General features: G+C 41.1%; 1 protein-coding gene across 1 annotated transcript in view; it reads left to right on the forward strand.

The window, feature by feature from the left end:
* The window catches only part of GPR149 (G protein-coupled receptor 149), a 28,080-nt gene extending 20,418 nt beyond the window's left edge, over positions 1–7,662 (forward strand). Inside the window, exon 4 of the mRNA XM_074153914.1 lies at positions 7,090–7,662. Within this exon, the coding sequence (XP_074010015.1) occupies positions 7,090–7,662 (573 nt within the window). The remainder of the gene's footprint in view (positions 1–7,089) is intronic.
* The last annotated feature ends 5,720 nt before the right edge of the window (positions 7,663–13,382 follow it).

A 13,382-nucleotide genomic window follows, 5' to 3' on the forward strand; every position in this document is an offset into this window, starting at 1 on the left:
ATGGCAAACCAGATAGAAGAGGGTGTTTTGCTTTGGTTCCTGCCAGTTTGCAAGGACAAATACAATAACAGATTTCCCTGTTGGTTTTTTTTCCCTTTTCCCTTCCCCCTCAAAAAAGCCATAGGGATCAGAACCTTATTTCCTGTTCAGGGAAGGCTGCAGAGTTTCTAGGTTCCATAAATGGCCTTAGTAGGATCATTTAAAAACTGTAAGTCAGATGGCTCTTGGTGGACCCTTTCTCACTGCTTTGAGCATTTCCAAATCAAAACCTTTCTGCCAGGGCCCATTGCCAAGCCACTGTGGGGCTCGGTCATGTCCTCTGCAGAGGCTGAAGCCTCCCCCATGTGACCATATCCTCCCCCCATGAATCCGACTCTAACTGTGCTCAGGCAGCCAGAACAGGACAGGGAAGCCCGATCTTAAAGTACAATGATTATAAGGAACATTTGCCTCTTAGCAACCACAACTGCTTTTTGTCTTCTGTGAAATCTGGAAGGTGGATGATTTAATTTAATAATGAAAGGATTTGCTTTATCAATTATGCAGAGATTTCTCTGTTCAGTATGCATCAGCACTCCTTAAGGAACAAGTACATTTGTGATTTATTTCATTGTAATTTTTTGTCTTCACTTGTTAAAAATGCATGTGCTGGTACATGTAGTCCTCCAGTGAAATCCCTGTCCCAGATTCTAACAGACAGAATCGCCTCCAGCCACCTCGGGCAGGAGCTGCACAGAGGGTATGTCCTGTGGTAGGATGTGATGGAAATAAACAATCTCCACAGAAAGGAAAACTTAAGCAAGGGAATGGTCAGCTCCCGTTGGCAGGAGCGCATGGCAAATATCGCGGCATTAGAGATCCTGCAGCATTCCCAAATGATGAAATGTGTGTGGATACATTATGAAGCAACTTTGAAAATTACCAACTTGCTGTTTCTGTGATGCAAACCTGCAGAAAATGGTCCTCCAGAGAGATAGCTCAGATTTAGTGCTAGTCTGCAACTTTTATGAGACCCAGCAGATATTTTGTGGGATTCAGTTAAAGCTGGCCTCAGCATAAACATAGCGATTTTGGCTTACAAAATGTTTTGATTGGGGAGTGCTGTAGTTTTAATTGAAGCATTTGAGCATTTCCAAATTGAAACCTTTCCTTCAGTCCTACCAGAAATTAAGAAATTAATTGTAAAAAGGTAAATATTTTATATACATATATGCATGTGTACAATGAATAAATAAGTACTTGTATGTATCTATGCATGTGTGCACACAGAGAAAAAGTATCTCTATGTGGATATAAGAACCAGAAGAGACTTAATTTTAAATCTGCTGCGTTCAGGCAGATAAGTGTCTGATCCTTCCTTTACCTCTCCTAGTTGAAAGTGAGTAAGGTCTCAGAAAGACGAGTCTTCACTTCACATGATCAGAATGGTTGATAGCAAGGCTTCCTTGTCCTGTGTAGTTACCATGGATGCCAAACTGGTATGGGATGCATGAGAGACAGAAAGAATGCACTTCAGCTCTGGGCTGTCTTTGTGATAGTACTGCAAATCCTGGTATAACTAATTCCGACAGAACAAACACAATACTGGAGTTGTAGAAAAATGTCTTTAGGAATGATGATAATATTATATGTGTATCTAATACACTGCAAAACTGCTGAGACACAAAAGCTGCCAAATGGCACTTTGATCGAAGAGATAGGATTTTATTTTATTTCACAAAGCTCTTTACTCTTATGCTAGTGCTTGGTTCCTGCATGCCTTGTCAAGACAGCATCAAAATTATGTCTATCTGAAGATGATCCAAGAAACAAGGGGCTGTAAGTTTTCTGTACCTTCTTAAAAACACCTTTGTAGAAGTGCTTTAAAAAGAGAACACATAGCACAGATTGTGTGGGAGGAGTTATGTGCATTTCTTTTAGAAACTAGGTTATCTTTTAAATACAGGAATACAGAGCATGTAGGCAAAAGAGTGTGGAAAGAGCCCAGTGGAGCGGTACCTCTTCAAAGAGCATTTTGGGTCCAGGCTGTTCAGAAACAGCACAGACGTTCAGAAACAGCACAGTGGATCTCCTTCTGTTTTCACTGAAGTAAAAATGAATCACAACCTTTCTACAAATGTGGATGCTCTTGTTCACGTTAAAATAATGCAGAGATGAGATACAGGAACCTGGATAGATGAACTGAAGGCCACTGTTAAGCATTACTGAAATTGCTTCCTGTTCCTTTGGCTTCAGAATTAAATTGCATTGTAAGGCTTAAAATCAGAAAGCTGAACTGTAGGTAATGATGGGAGTGGAAGATAAAATACTTCTTTACAGGATATACCATTATAGTCTGGTTTGCTAGTAGGTTCTTATTTATTGACATGGATGTGTCATAAGAAGCAAAAATGGATATTTAATAATGTTATCAAGGACAAAATAAGGGTCACATTCTGTTCACATTAACGGTAATTGATATTGAAAGCGATTTCAGTATGGCTATAGACAAAACCCGAAGTGTATTCTTACCTCTTTCGCACTAACAGTGTTTTTATTCATAGCATTTTTCTGTTGGGCTGCGGAACTCCAGAGCGAAGCTTGCAAAGCAAGCACAAGACGGGGGACACTCCGAGCACAGGAGGGAGCCTGGCTGTGTGTTCAGTGCCCTGTGCATCACTGATGAGCTGAGGGGCTGAATCCAGTTCTCGGTCACTAGCCCCTTCCCAGCTCTGGTGCAGTATCCTTTCAGGTACTCTGGTTGCAGAGGGACAGTCACCATCTGTGGCTGCAGCGGTTCCCCTCCAATGTGGAGCACAGAAGTCTTCCTGGGGCTGTGGCAATTTTGGGGCAGCCCAGGTAGTGCTAGTTCCTCTCAGCACTTAGCAGGGAATTTCCAGAGCTTTATTCCTGCCTTCCCCTGTCATGTAATTCCAGAGTTTGATTTAATTTTTAATATACGCTGCTTAGGAAGTTCTATAGTACCATGCAACTGCTGCTTACTTTTTTTCAGTAATTAGCTGAATTTTTTTAAACTTTGAACATTTTGCATTGGTGATAAATGGGTTTATTTCATACACGTGTAGGTGGTCAAAGCTTGCAGTTAATGGTGCAGTTTCCGTGCTACTCGGTTGCTGCACTAAGGGTGTTTAAGCCATGATTTGAAAGCTGCTCCCTGCAAGGGCAGTGGTTAGCAGGCAGGCGCCTGTCACAGTCATGAGTGCACGGCATTATGGTGCATGGTTTACAAAGAGCCAGATGGATTCTCTACCTGTAGAAACAGGTGAAAGCATCTGTAATTAAACAATATCTCTACTGGAATTATTCTAGTAGAAAATGACATAGTTTACTGGCTTCTTGGTTAGTGACTGGGAAGCGGCATAGGAGACTTTGTATGTCCCTTTCACTTCTAAAAGTAAACACTGATTTCTCAACAGAAAACAGACTTTCGGAAAGAGCTGTGAAATCCGTGGTCATTGGAAAATTTCTCATTCTCCAGAACTGGAGTATTCATTCCAGCACTGAGTGAGGATTACTCATTCTCCCTCCAGGTGCCTCAGACATACCCTCCATCTTCTTGACATAAAGTCCGACAAATCTGCAGTGTTTTATTAAGTAAAACATAAACTTGCACTCAAGTAATCAGTTCTTACTTAACTTCTTTTTTCATACTCTTTAGATGTCTTTCTATATAATCTAAGTGCTGTTTTAGACTTCTTCAGACTCTGAGCTTGATTAACAGCCAGAAATGCAGACACTCTTAACTGTCCCTGCAAAGGACTTTCAGCGTTGATTGCAGAAACTAGACGGGGGGCTGGAAACAGAGCTATAGGGCTTGTATCCAACAGAAATACTGTTCTAAATGTGTGTTACCAAAATTGTTAGGTATCCAGGCTCTATCTATTGCAATATCCAAGACACTAACCTTGTGCCTCCATCTGCATTGCTTAGAACCAGGAGACTTTGCCCACTTCCCCAAAGATGGATTTGTTGCTCTGTCCTCTGCTGGCCTTAATCACCTGGGATGGAAGACAAGCGGACAAGAGCTTCCTCAAGCTGAGAAAACAGTTATTCTCACATCCCTCCTTTCTTGGAGGAAGGACTCTAATTACTAATTACTACAGAAAATGTAAATGCCAACACCTAACCGTGCTTTCAAAAAAGGCTCCCTTGATGCTTTGAAGCAATGGCTGCTGGTGCTTACCTGTGGGAGAGCTGCACTTGTGGGAGCCCCTGTACCTGCCATGGCTCCATACAAGCAGAGGCCAGGAGCTGGTGGTGAGCTGCTGTCCTCCAACACTCACTGATGTAGGACATTTGCTGGCTCGATGACGCAGCACAATAGCTGCCTCTGTAACTGCACATCAGAAGAACACTTGAGAACCATTTTTCTCTGACAAATCTATTAAGGAGACTAATACAACTTTGATTTCTTTCCAGCAGGGCAAGCCAGCTCCTAGGGTTTTGTCAGGCAAATTCCTTTGTCAGAAGAGGACCTTAAGTCACAGTCTGGCAAGATTGTTCTACACAATGAAACCTAATTTCCTTTTCATGCTCTTTAGTGAAGGTGAGGTAATGTGGCACTTGATTTAGCTGTGTGTTGTAAAGTTGTGCCTAACTCAATAAAGGTCTCATCACAACAGCTTCCTTTAATAATCAGCAAGTAATTGCCCTTCCCAGCTCCCTATGAGCAATTTCACCTTTCCAATTGGTATCCTAAACCTCTCTGTTTTTACTCACTTTCTCAGTTTTACTAGAAAGGAAGTATTAAACAGAACTGGTCCTAGTGGAAAAGGTCCTTTCTGTGCTGAGATAATGCTAACACTTCTCCGTACTGCGGTCTAATACTGAGGTCTAATAAGACCTGGTCTTTCTGTCATTCCTCCTTCTTCCTCTCTATTCACACAGTTTGCACAAGGCAAATCAGTACCCAGGAGGACAATATTGGCGCTTCTGCTTCTGAGGGTAAGCTCAGGGCATCCCCCTGTAACTTGCCTGGGAAAGACCTGTCATTTCTGAAGCTCAATTATTCTGCTGTTTTTCTCTTGGGTGCAGGTAAATTAATCACAACACTCACAAACAAAGAGGCATATCCTACTCTCCTAGGCAGCTGTGTCCCTCTCTCATTTTAGCCCTCCCTTACATGGACAGGAAGAAATGTGAGTGATATCCAAACTGCTTAAATGCCTCAGACTTACACATCCTGATAAATCAACTGTATGTCTTCCCCTGATTACCTATACCTTGTCATTTTTTCACCTTGTGCATTGATTGCTGTAATATTGTTTCTTATTCCGAGATTATCCAGAAAGTTACATGCTACTAAGGAGGGTCTCTGTGTGCGGGTACGTGTGTATATAGAGATGGGAGAGGGGAGGATGAAGTTTGCCCTGCCAGGCAGCAGCAGCAGGAGGGAGAGAAGCACCTTAGCTGGAGAGGGAGCTGCAGCGCAATAGGGGTAAGGTTGGGGTTCACATAACAATGTGGTCTGGAGATAATCAAGGTCAATTTAAAAGATCATCAATGGATCTGGAAAGCAGCATAGCAACAGCAACACAGAATACTCTACAGGGTTATTCATCTTGCTATCTGGCAGCTTTTCAGTAGCCTCGGTGCACACTTCTCCCTAGTGTCTGTGTGAGTGCAGAGCTCGATTCTACAGCTTCCCCTAATTTCAGTAGTCTTCTCTGTTGTGCATTTCTCTCTAAACCAGTGCTGCCCTTCCTCCTGAACTGTCCTGTCCCAAGGTCAGCACTTAACTGCCTGCCAAGGCTTCTGCTTTTGGCAAAGCTGAGGTTCATTTTAATGGTATTTTTTAGTGAATAAGAGCAAGTTTTCAAATGCTAATCCTTGCCCTTCTCAGTAAGCAATCAAAGCCCAACTGTAGCAAAGCAGATGAGGATGGAGCAATAGGTGAGCCTTCTGTGAGATTCTCCAGAACCTGAGTCCAATGTTTCTTTGCTGTGTGTGTCTACTACTGCCATCACTATGGTTCTGTCCAACATGAGTCACCGAATGGACAACACAGTTAAAAATTAAAGTGTAGGAAAAAGAGGCAGGATCTGTCCTGCAGCCCTATGGAAGGGAAAGTGTAACAACCTTCCACTGAGTTAGATACCACAGTCTACATAGGAGCAAATCATGTCCTCTGTTCTCCGTGCAGGCACTCACGGGGATTTCTTTGTGTAATGCCTTTATTTATTTACAGACACTGAAACACTATTTTTGCTGCAACTGCTCAAAATTCTTGGTTTGAGCATGACCTTCAGTAATACAGAGCTGTAGCTGAATTTTCTTTCTCTGCCTTCAAGCGTGTAAAATTTTTTTTTACCGATAAATTCAGTTTTGTTCTAGAAAAAATCCCATATTGGCTTCTAGAACTATTGTGAAATGTGGTTGGGAGTAAGGTTCTGGATGGGCTCTCTTGCCATCAGGGTAATGGTGCTGTAAATCCTTATTATAGATTTCCAGCTGGCACCGTTGAATTAACATTATTTCCACCATAAAAATAAAAATGCACAAAAAGTTCCTTGAATTATATCTGACAAGTTGTTTTGGAAAGGTTAGCTTGGTAGCTAAGCCATCTAACTTTAGGCACCTAATTTAGTTACAGTGCTCAAGGGAGGCAGATGCTGTCAAAGTTGGGTCTTTGTTTTGAAGAGTCCTCTGGTGTCATTTCTTTCCTTTCCATCACTATATGAAAAGCCTTAGGAGATCAGTGTTTTGATCTGAATTAAGCAGAGTGAAAAAAATTCAGAGATACCTGTTAATACCAGCTAGAGAGGTGCCTGCTAGTGCTGGCTGTCTCCTTGTGGACTGGCTGCAATCAAATGGGAAGTCTGTAGACTACTGGAATAAAGTCTCTGTGTCCATAAGCTGTAGCTGAGTCACAGTCACTCGGGACTTCATTTTTTACACTAAAGTATATGATTATAAAACACTTCTCTCTACTCTTTTAAAAAGTCATAATGTTAATTTAAATACCAGGTTTCTAAAATACTGTAAGGAAAAATCTACAACGGTAGAATAAATTAACAAACTTGGCTTATTTATAATGGACTTTAACTTCAAAAATTAGCATTAGATAATGGTCATTCTTTCTCTTTTCAGCGAGCAGGTGGGGCCTTAGCTATCCCTCTGTGTGCATTTCAAGGAACTGTATCTCTTCAGGCACCTACGGGAAAAACATTGTCTTTATCTACATATGAGGTAAGCACTGAAGGGCAAAAAATAACACCCACGTCAAAGAAAATTGAAGTATATCGCTCTAAAAGTGTTGGTCATGAGCCAAACCCGGAGGAGTCTCCTAGTACATTTGCTGACACAAATGTTAAAATTCATTTAGAGGTTCTTGAAATTTGTGACAATGAAGAGGCCCTGGATACTGTGTCAATCATCAGTAATATCAGCCAGTCCTCCACGCAGGTAAGGTCTCCATCCTTACGTTATTCACGGAAAGAAAACAGGTTTGTCTCATGTGATTTAGGGGAGACTGCCTCCTACTCCCTCTTCATACCATCAAACAATCCTGACAGCGATATTAACATATCAATTCCAGACACTGTCGAAGCTCATCGGCAGAACAGTAAAAAGCAGCATATGGAAAGAGGTGGTTATCAGGAAGAAATACAAATGTTGAATAAAGCATACAGAAAATGGGAAGAAGATGGCAACAGCAATTAAAAGGCATTTAATCTAGACATTTAAACTGATTTGACAGATACTGCTCCTCTTCACTCAAGTTACCCTACCAAATACAATGTCAACTGTTTTTTCCTAACATATTACTTAATTTTGTTTGGGTACACTGTTAAATAGATTAAAACTTTTAATGATATATGGATGGGATAACAAATACTTAAGTGCTTTACAGCTTTGCATAGTGAATTTCAAGTTATTTATGTAGCTATTTATTTGAGGAGCACTTGTGTCTAAAAGGAATCCTATATAAAGTCTTAAAAAACAGCTTTAGTTGCTTGTTGGCACTGGGTGGTCTGTCTGTGGGAACCTGCAGAAAATGAGGGAATGGCTCCACGGGTGTGAAGTTACAACGGTTTTGGCTGACTTGCAGTTTTGCTCTTACTGTTGTGCCAGACTTGAAATATTTATCTGAAAAAATGTAGCCCAAACCTAAGACTAGCTCATTTATTTGACTAAGTAGAGGATTAAAAGATGTAAATTGTTTAATTTTCTACTGCTCTATACATGATTCATATGTAATACCTATATAAGTGGCTATTGTATAGACCTTTGAATATGGGTGGCTGAAATGTAAGCATGCACGTTTTGTAAATACGACATTGTGAAACTTAAGAGTGTTCTCATGGCTTGACATTTCTTTGATCAAATGTGACAAACTGGTTAATTTTATGCCTGTATTCTGAAGAGTCCCCTTGTTTGCCTCTGTGATCTCTTACCAAGTTAAGAAGTTTGCCAACCTTACAGAGTATTTGCACTCAATCCAAATAAAGGCAGCATTTGAGATGTTTGAGGAGCTAGGATGTCAGAAGTAATTTGAATAATTCTTCATGTCTGAGTTGTCCCTAAGTAGGGAATAGTTTTACGGTGTCACCTCCCTCCTCGAGGCCCGTCTGAAGCTAGTACTTCTCTCGACACAACCACAAGAGCAGGTGTACCTTGCAGATAGTTTCAGGAGTCCCGATGGCTCACAGCAAAAACACTAATGTTTTTTTCTGCCATATATATTCTGTCAGTAAACCTGTCACTCTTCTTTGGATGGACCCTCATGCTTTAGGTCTGAGTCAGGAGCTGGGGTTACGACTGATTTGTGACTCCTTAGGAGAGACGGAAGGAGCTATTCAAGGTGGCCAAACTTACGGACTGAACTTAGATGTCAACTTCTAGAGGGTGAGTCTGGTTACCTACATCAGGTCCCTGCCCTGTATCACCCTCAGGAGGAGCCCATCTTCCTACTTACTTATGAAGAACATAGAACTAAGTCTAAAACCAACCTTAAACCAGTGAATACTCTAATTTTTGTCAAATTCAGACAAGCCAAGGCAGAAACAGAGAATGGACCCCTAAAGTCTTACATTAAATATACTGCATATGCTTGAAATGCTAGTGTATTTTGACTGAGAGCTCTTTTTTCTGACGGTTTGTCATTCATTTCAGTTAAACAGAGGTAAATATACTCCCAGGACTTTCAGCAGTTTGGTTAAAAATTATAGTGCTTCTTTAATGAATAAATTTAATTTCTGGTGGTACGCGTGACGACAGATGTCTGCAGTTTTCCACTCAGTGGGAAGATGCAAGGGAAAATAAGCACAACCCTATTCAGGATTCCTGTATGGGTTATGAACAGACAGAGCAAAAGTGCCAAATCCTGTGTCTGTTTGCACTCAGCATTCGATGTGGAGACATGAAAACAAGCAGGTCACTTCCCTTTCTACTACACCAGCATAAATCAGGCCTGCCGTCGCGATCAGTGGGGCTGTGCTGGTGTGACAGTGATGTAGCTCTAAGAAGATTGGGGTTTGAAGACTGCAGGTTGCTGTGATAAAGACGGATCACTCTGCAAGTTGTGCTTTGTGTGCTGCCTTTCCAAGGTGAAAATGAGGGTTCTTTCTCTTAAGACTGCTTCAAGGCCCTTAGTTCCACTGAGATGCTATGTTATATTTCAGATCTAACAAGAAACTAGAGTAGAAGGAGCAGTTAGCGGTAAGTCTATTGAATAAATCCATACCCATACCCAGAGAGCAGAAGGACACATTCTGCTGTCTCTGAAAGTGTTGCTTTTCTTCGTGTTCTGTAGAAGGAACACAGAATGTATCTTTATAGCAACAGACACACTCGATCCAGATAAAGGTAGCACAGTTGTGAGGGAGGATGCACTCCATCGCAGCTGTAGATTGGTCAGGTGTTCTGTTTTTTCCCTGGAAGTGATTCGGACTGTGTTAACAAGTTTATGTCCTGATGTGTTAATCTCTGATGGATGTATTTACAAAGGGTAAAAATTTGGTGGTATTAAAATTCCACATAGCTGCAACCCCCACCTTGACCCAATTGTAGAGTGTTGTCTTGCTGCTGTAATAAAACATTTTCTTTAATGAATCTGTAAATTTGATAATGTACAAATGTCTGATTGTTTTATTTTTTGCTGTAAGTGACTTACATCATTAAACATTTTAAAATGTCTGAAAAGCCAAGTTGTGATTATTGAGTAGATACCACCTCCTTGCACAAAGCACCAGAAAACTTGCTGTTCGAGAAGATTTGCTCCTGGTTTGTTTATTCACGTAAGTGTTAAGTTGTCTTCATTTATCATTTCATGAAATGTATTTGGACTTAATTTTTTAAACAAGAATTTCATAATAGTTTTTAAGGAAAACATTTTTCTTCCTCCTCTGTTGTTTTTCCCCTGTGTGACCTTTTAATGCATTTCAGTGACAGCTTGACATTTGAGAGCAAAGTGTTTGTCAATGAACATTTGAAGGTGACTTGAAAGAGACCTCATCTCTGTTCAGACACCGCTGTGATGGACGGAAAAAATATCCATTGGAAAACGTGACCTTAATCAGCACCTGGGCTTCCCTTTAGGAGGTGGGTTGTTGAACAATGCAAAGGATAGAAAACAAGAAACTCAGAAATAATTTTTGAGATAATCTTTGGTAAGCGGTATATCCAGTCAGAGTTTCCTTTCAGTGGCACTCATGTACACTAAGAATAACATTGCATTAACGTTACAAGAAAAACAAAAGTGTAATAAGCAGGGCCAGGCCCAAGAATCCTAAAGGATGCCTCAAAGGATTGTGCTTCTTGAAATAAAAGATATAGCCAGGTAGTGAAATGGAAATTTTCTATACTAATCTTGATAGAAAATATATCTTACAGCATCATACTGTTTCAAAGTAGCAGTAATTTAATAAAAAGATAATAAATGTTACTTATACGTTATGTTACCGTTAGAGATATGGGGTTGATGCATAGATTCTGGAACATGGTTTCACTTCCCAGTGTGTATCACTGTAATGATTTCCAAGATGAGGGTTTGAGTGTTTTGTTCCTCTCTCTTAATGAATTTTGCAGATTTAGATGTCTCAGAGCAGAATAAATTCTGCTTTTCTAGACTCAAGCAACAGCACCTACAAGAATTACAGTACCCGTATCTGTATACTCCTGTATGTTGTACGCTCTGTGTTTTATAAAACAAATTGTAAAGACCTTCAGTCCTTGCACAAATAATCTTTACTCATAGAGACAGTCCAACTGACTGCAGTGCTGCGAGTGTGCAATAGCAAGATTTACTCACTGGATTGAGAGCTCTAACGTGGGATCCTCTTTTATTGTGTCTCCGCCTTCTCAGTGTTTGCCTGCCAGGTTTCATATTTCCATGTTAGGAATTTGACTTCAAGGAATCTTACTTCAAAGTACTGAAAAGAGAACATGGTTTTCTGTCCTCTTTGAGGGCATGCTGCTGCGTAGAGACCATTATGTGCAGGTGCATTACTTTACATCATGATAGTGTGCTACCGAAGTGCACATGAGCAGTGGTTAAAAGGAGTTGAAAAGGCCCAGTAATATGCAAACCACTGAGATACTTTCAAGAAATACTTCTTGTCAGAATGATCTATACGTCATAGATGCACATTTACTCTCTTTCCAACATCTAAATCTACAAATCTACTAAAAATATTTGAATTTGTAATGTTTTCTTTATGGTGTGGGTTTTTTTGCAGTGTTAAAAAGACGTGTCTGAAATGCAGTAGGTACATGCATACATCTGGAAATTTCCTTTTGCACTAAAATCCCATTTATTTCAAATGTGTGCACTGCTGAGGTGTCCAAATACACTATCATGAAGAGATACTGGATCAAACAATAAATCTGATAAGTCACTGGAGTGATTCAAGGTAACACTAGAACATTTTTCTTCAATATTTTTAAGGAGATGCAACAGACAAAACCAGCTTTCTGACAGCTTGCCTAGGCATGCAGAACCTAACACGAGATGCAACGGCGTGTCTCAGTCAAGCGGTGTCTGAGAGCCTGGCTGGTGGCACGTGTTATGGATGGTCACCAGGGGCTCTCTCATTCCAGGCTTTGCTAGTTTCAGATTAGCATCAGGCACGTCTCCTGTTCTGGTATATCTAGATAACAGAACTGGAGACAATAATTGCCCCAATTTATATTCACCTACATGCTAAAGAAGGCCCAGAAAGCAAGCTCCTTTGTGTGCTGTGACACTGACATGGAAGTTCATACCTGAGCAGCAGGGTATGTTTTCCCATTGGGTACCTATCTTGTCTGGCTTTTCTGATGGACTTGTGCCCTTCTCCCTTGTTTAACCCGTGTAGGTATGCTAGTGACATCAGGGGATCTTTTAACATTTCTTAGGTTTTGGAATTATTTATTTTGCACTCATTTTCTTTGGCTCTTTTTTACTGCCTAGTTGGTTGCCACTGTGAGACTTGAAAAATGCTGTGAAATGACTGTTAGTTTATGTAGGATGGTGAGCACAAGAAGCCATGGAGTGTGCTTCCCTAGACTGCATTAAGCTGCAGATGCAGGGTGAGAAATGGGGAAGTAAAGAAGAAGTATATTTCCTCCGAGCTCTCTCATTTCTCTCCCACGCTCCTTCCGGTAATTTGCCTTTCAGATGATCTTCCTCAGGATCCTGCAGTCCTTGTACGCTCCGTTCTTGGTCCCCTCCTTTTCCCTCTTTTCTCCGGGTAACCTCACCCAAAGTTCAGCTACTCACTGTGCTGATGACTCAGAGACCTTGCTCTCTATTCCTTACTTGTCTTTTTATTGAAATTAAAACCCGAGCTTCTCTTGAGATTTCCTTGTACCTGCAAGTGGGTATAGCTAGAAAAAGACCCCATGATGTTTCTTTCACAAACCCTCCTGTGCAAGACCATGATGTGACGCGGTGCCGTTCTGCAGACGTACAGATCAGCTCTGGGTGAGTGGGTAGATCCGTACAGGACACTGCGGTGCTCTGCGGTCTCCAGCGCAGTGGAGTTTCATCCTTGGAGGAGCAGGCCAGGTCAGCCATCTGCCACCTACTGCCTTGGTCACTAATAGGAGCTCCTTGTCATTCAGGTCCATCACCTGAGGTGTCTGAGTACAAGGCTACAGAGGTATGCTGTGACAAGGTGATGTGGTTTTGGTTTGCGTGTCTTAAGGCCACAGATTCCTGTGGCCACAAATTCCATGCATTTCCTTAAGCATGGAACAGGATAAGCCTAGCAGCAAGATAAGTGGCTACTTGGGTGCATAAAGCATTTTGTGAGGGGAAAGGAAAAAGGAAAATATAGATCTTTAAATCGAGCACCTAGTTCTTATTTCATTACGTAGCCAACTGCTGGGAGGTGTTGGGCTAACTATAGGTAAAAGGTAGGCAGAGAAAAAAAGAGAGAACAGTTTCCTTTGAAAGAAGC

Source organism: Numenius arquata, chromosome 9 (genome assembly GCF_964106895.1).
Source record: "Numenius arquata chromosome 9, bNumArq3.hap1.1, whole genome shotgun sequence".
Lineage (NCBI taxonomy): Eukaryota > Metazoa > Chordata > Aves > Charadriiformes > Scolopacidae > Numenius > Numenius arquata.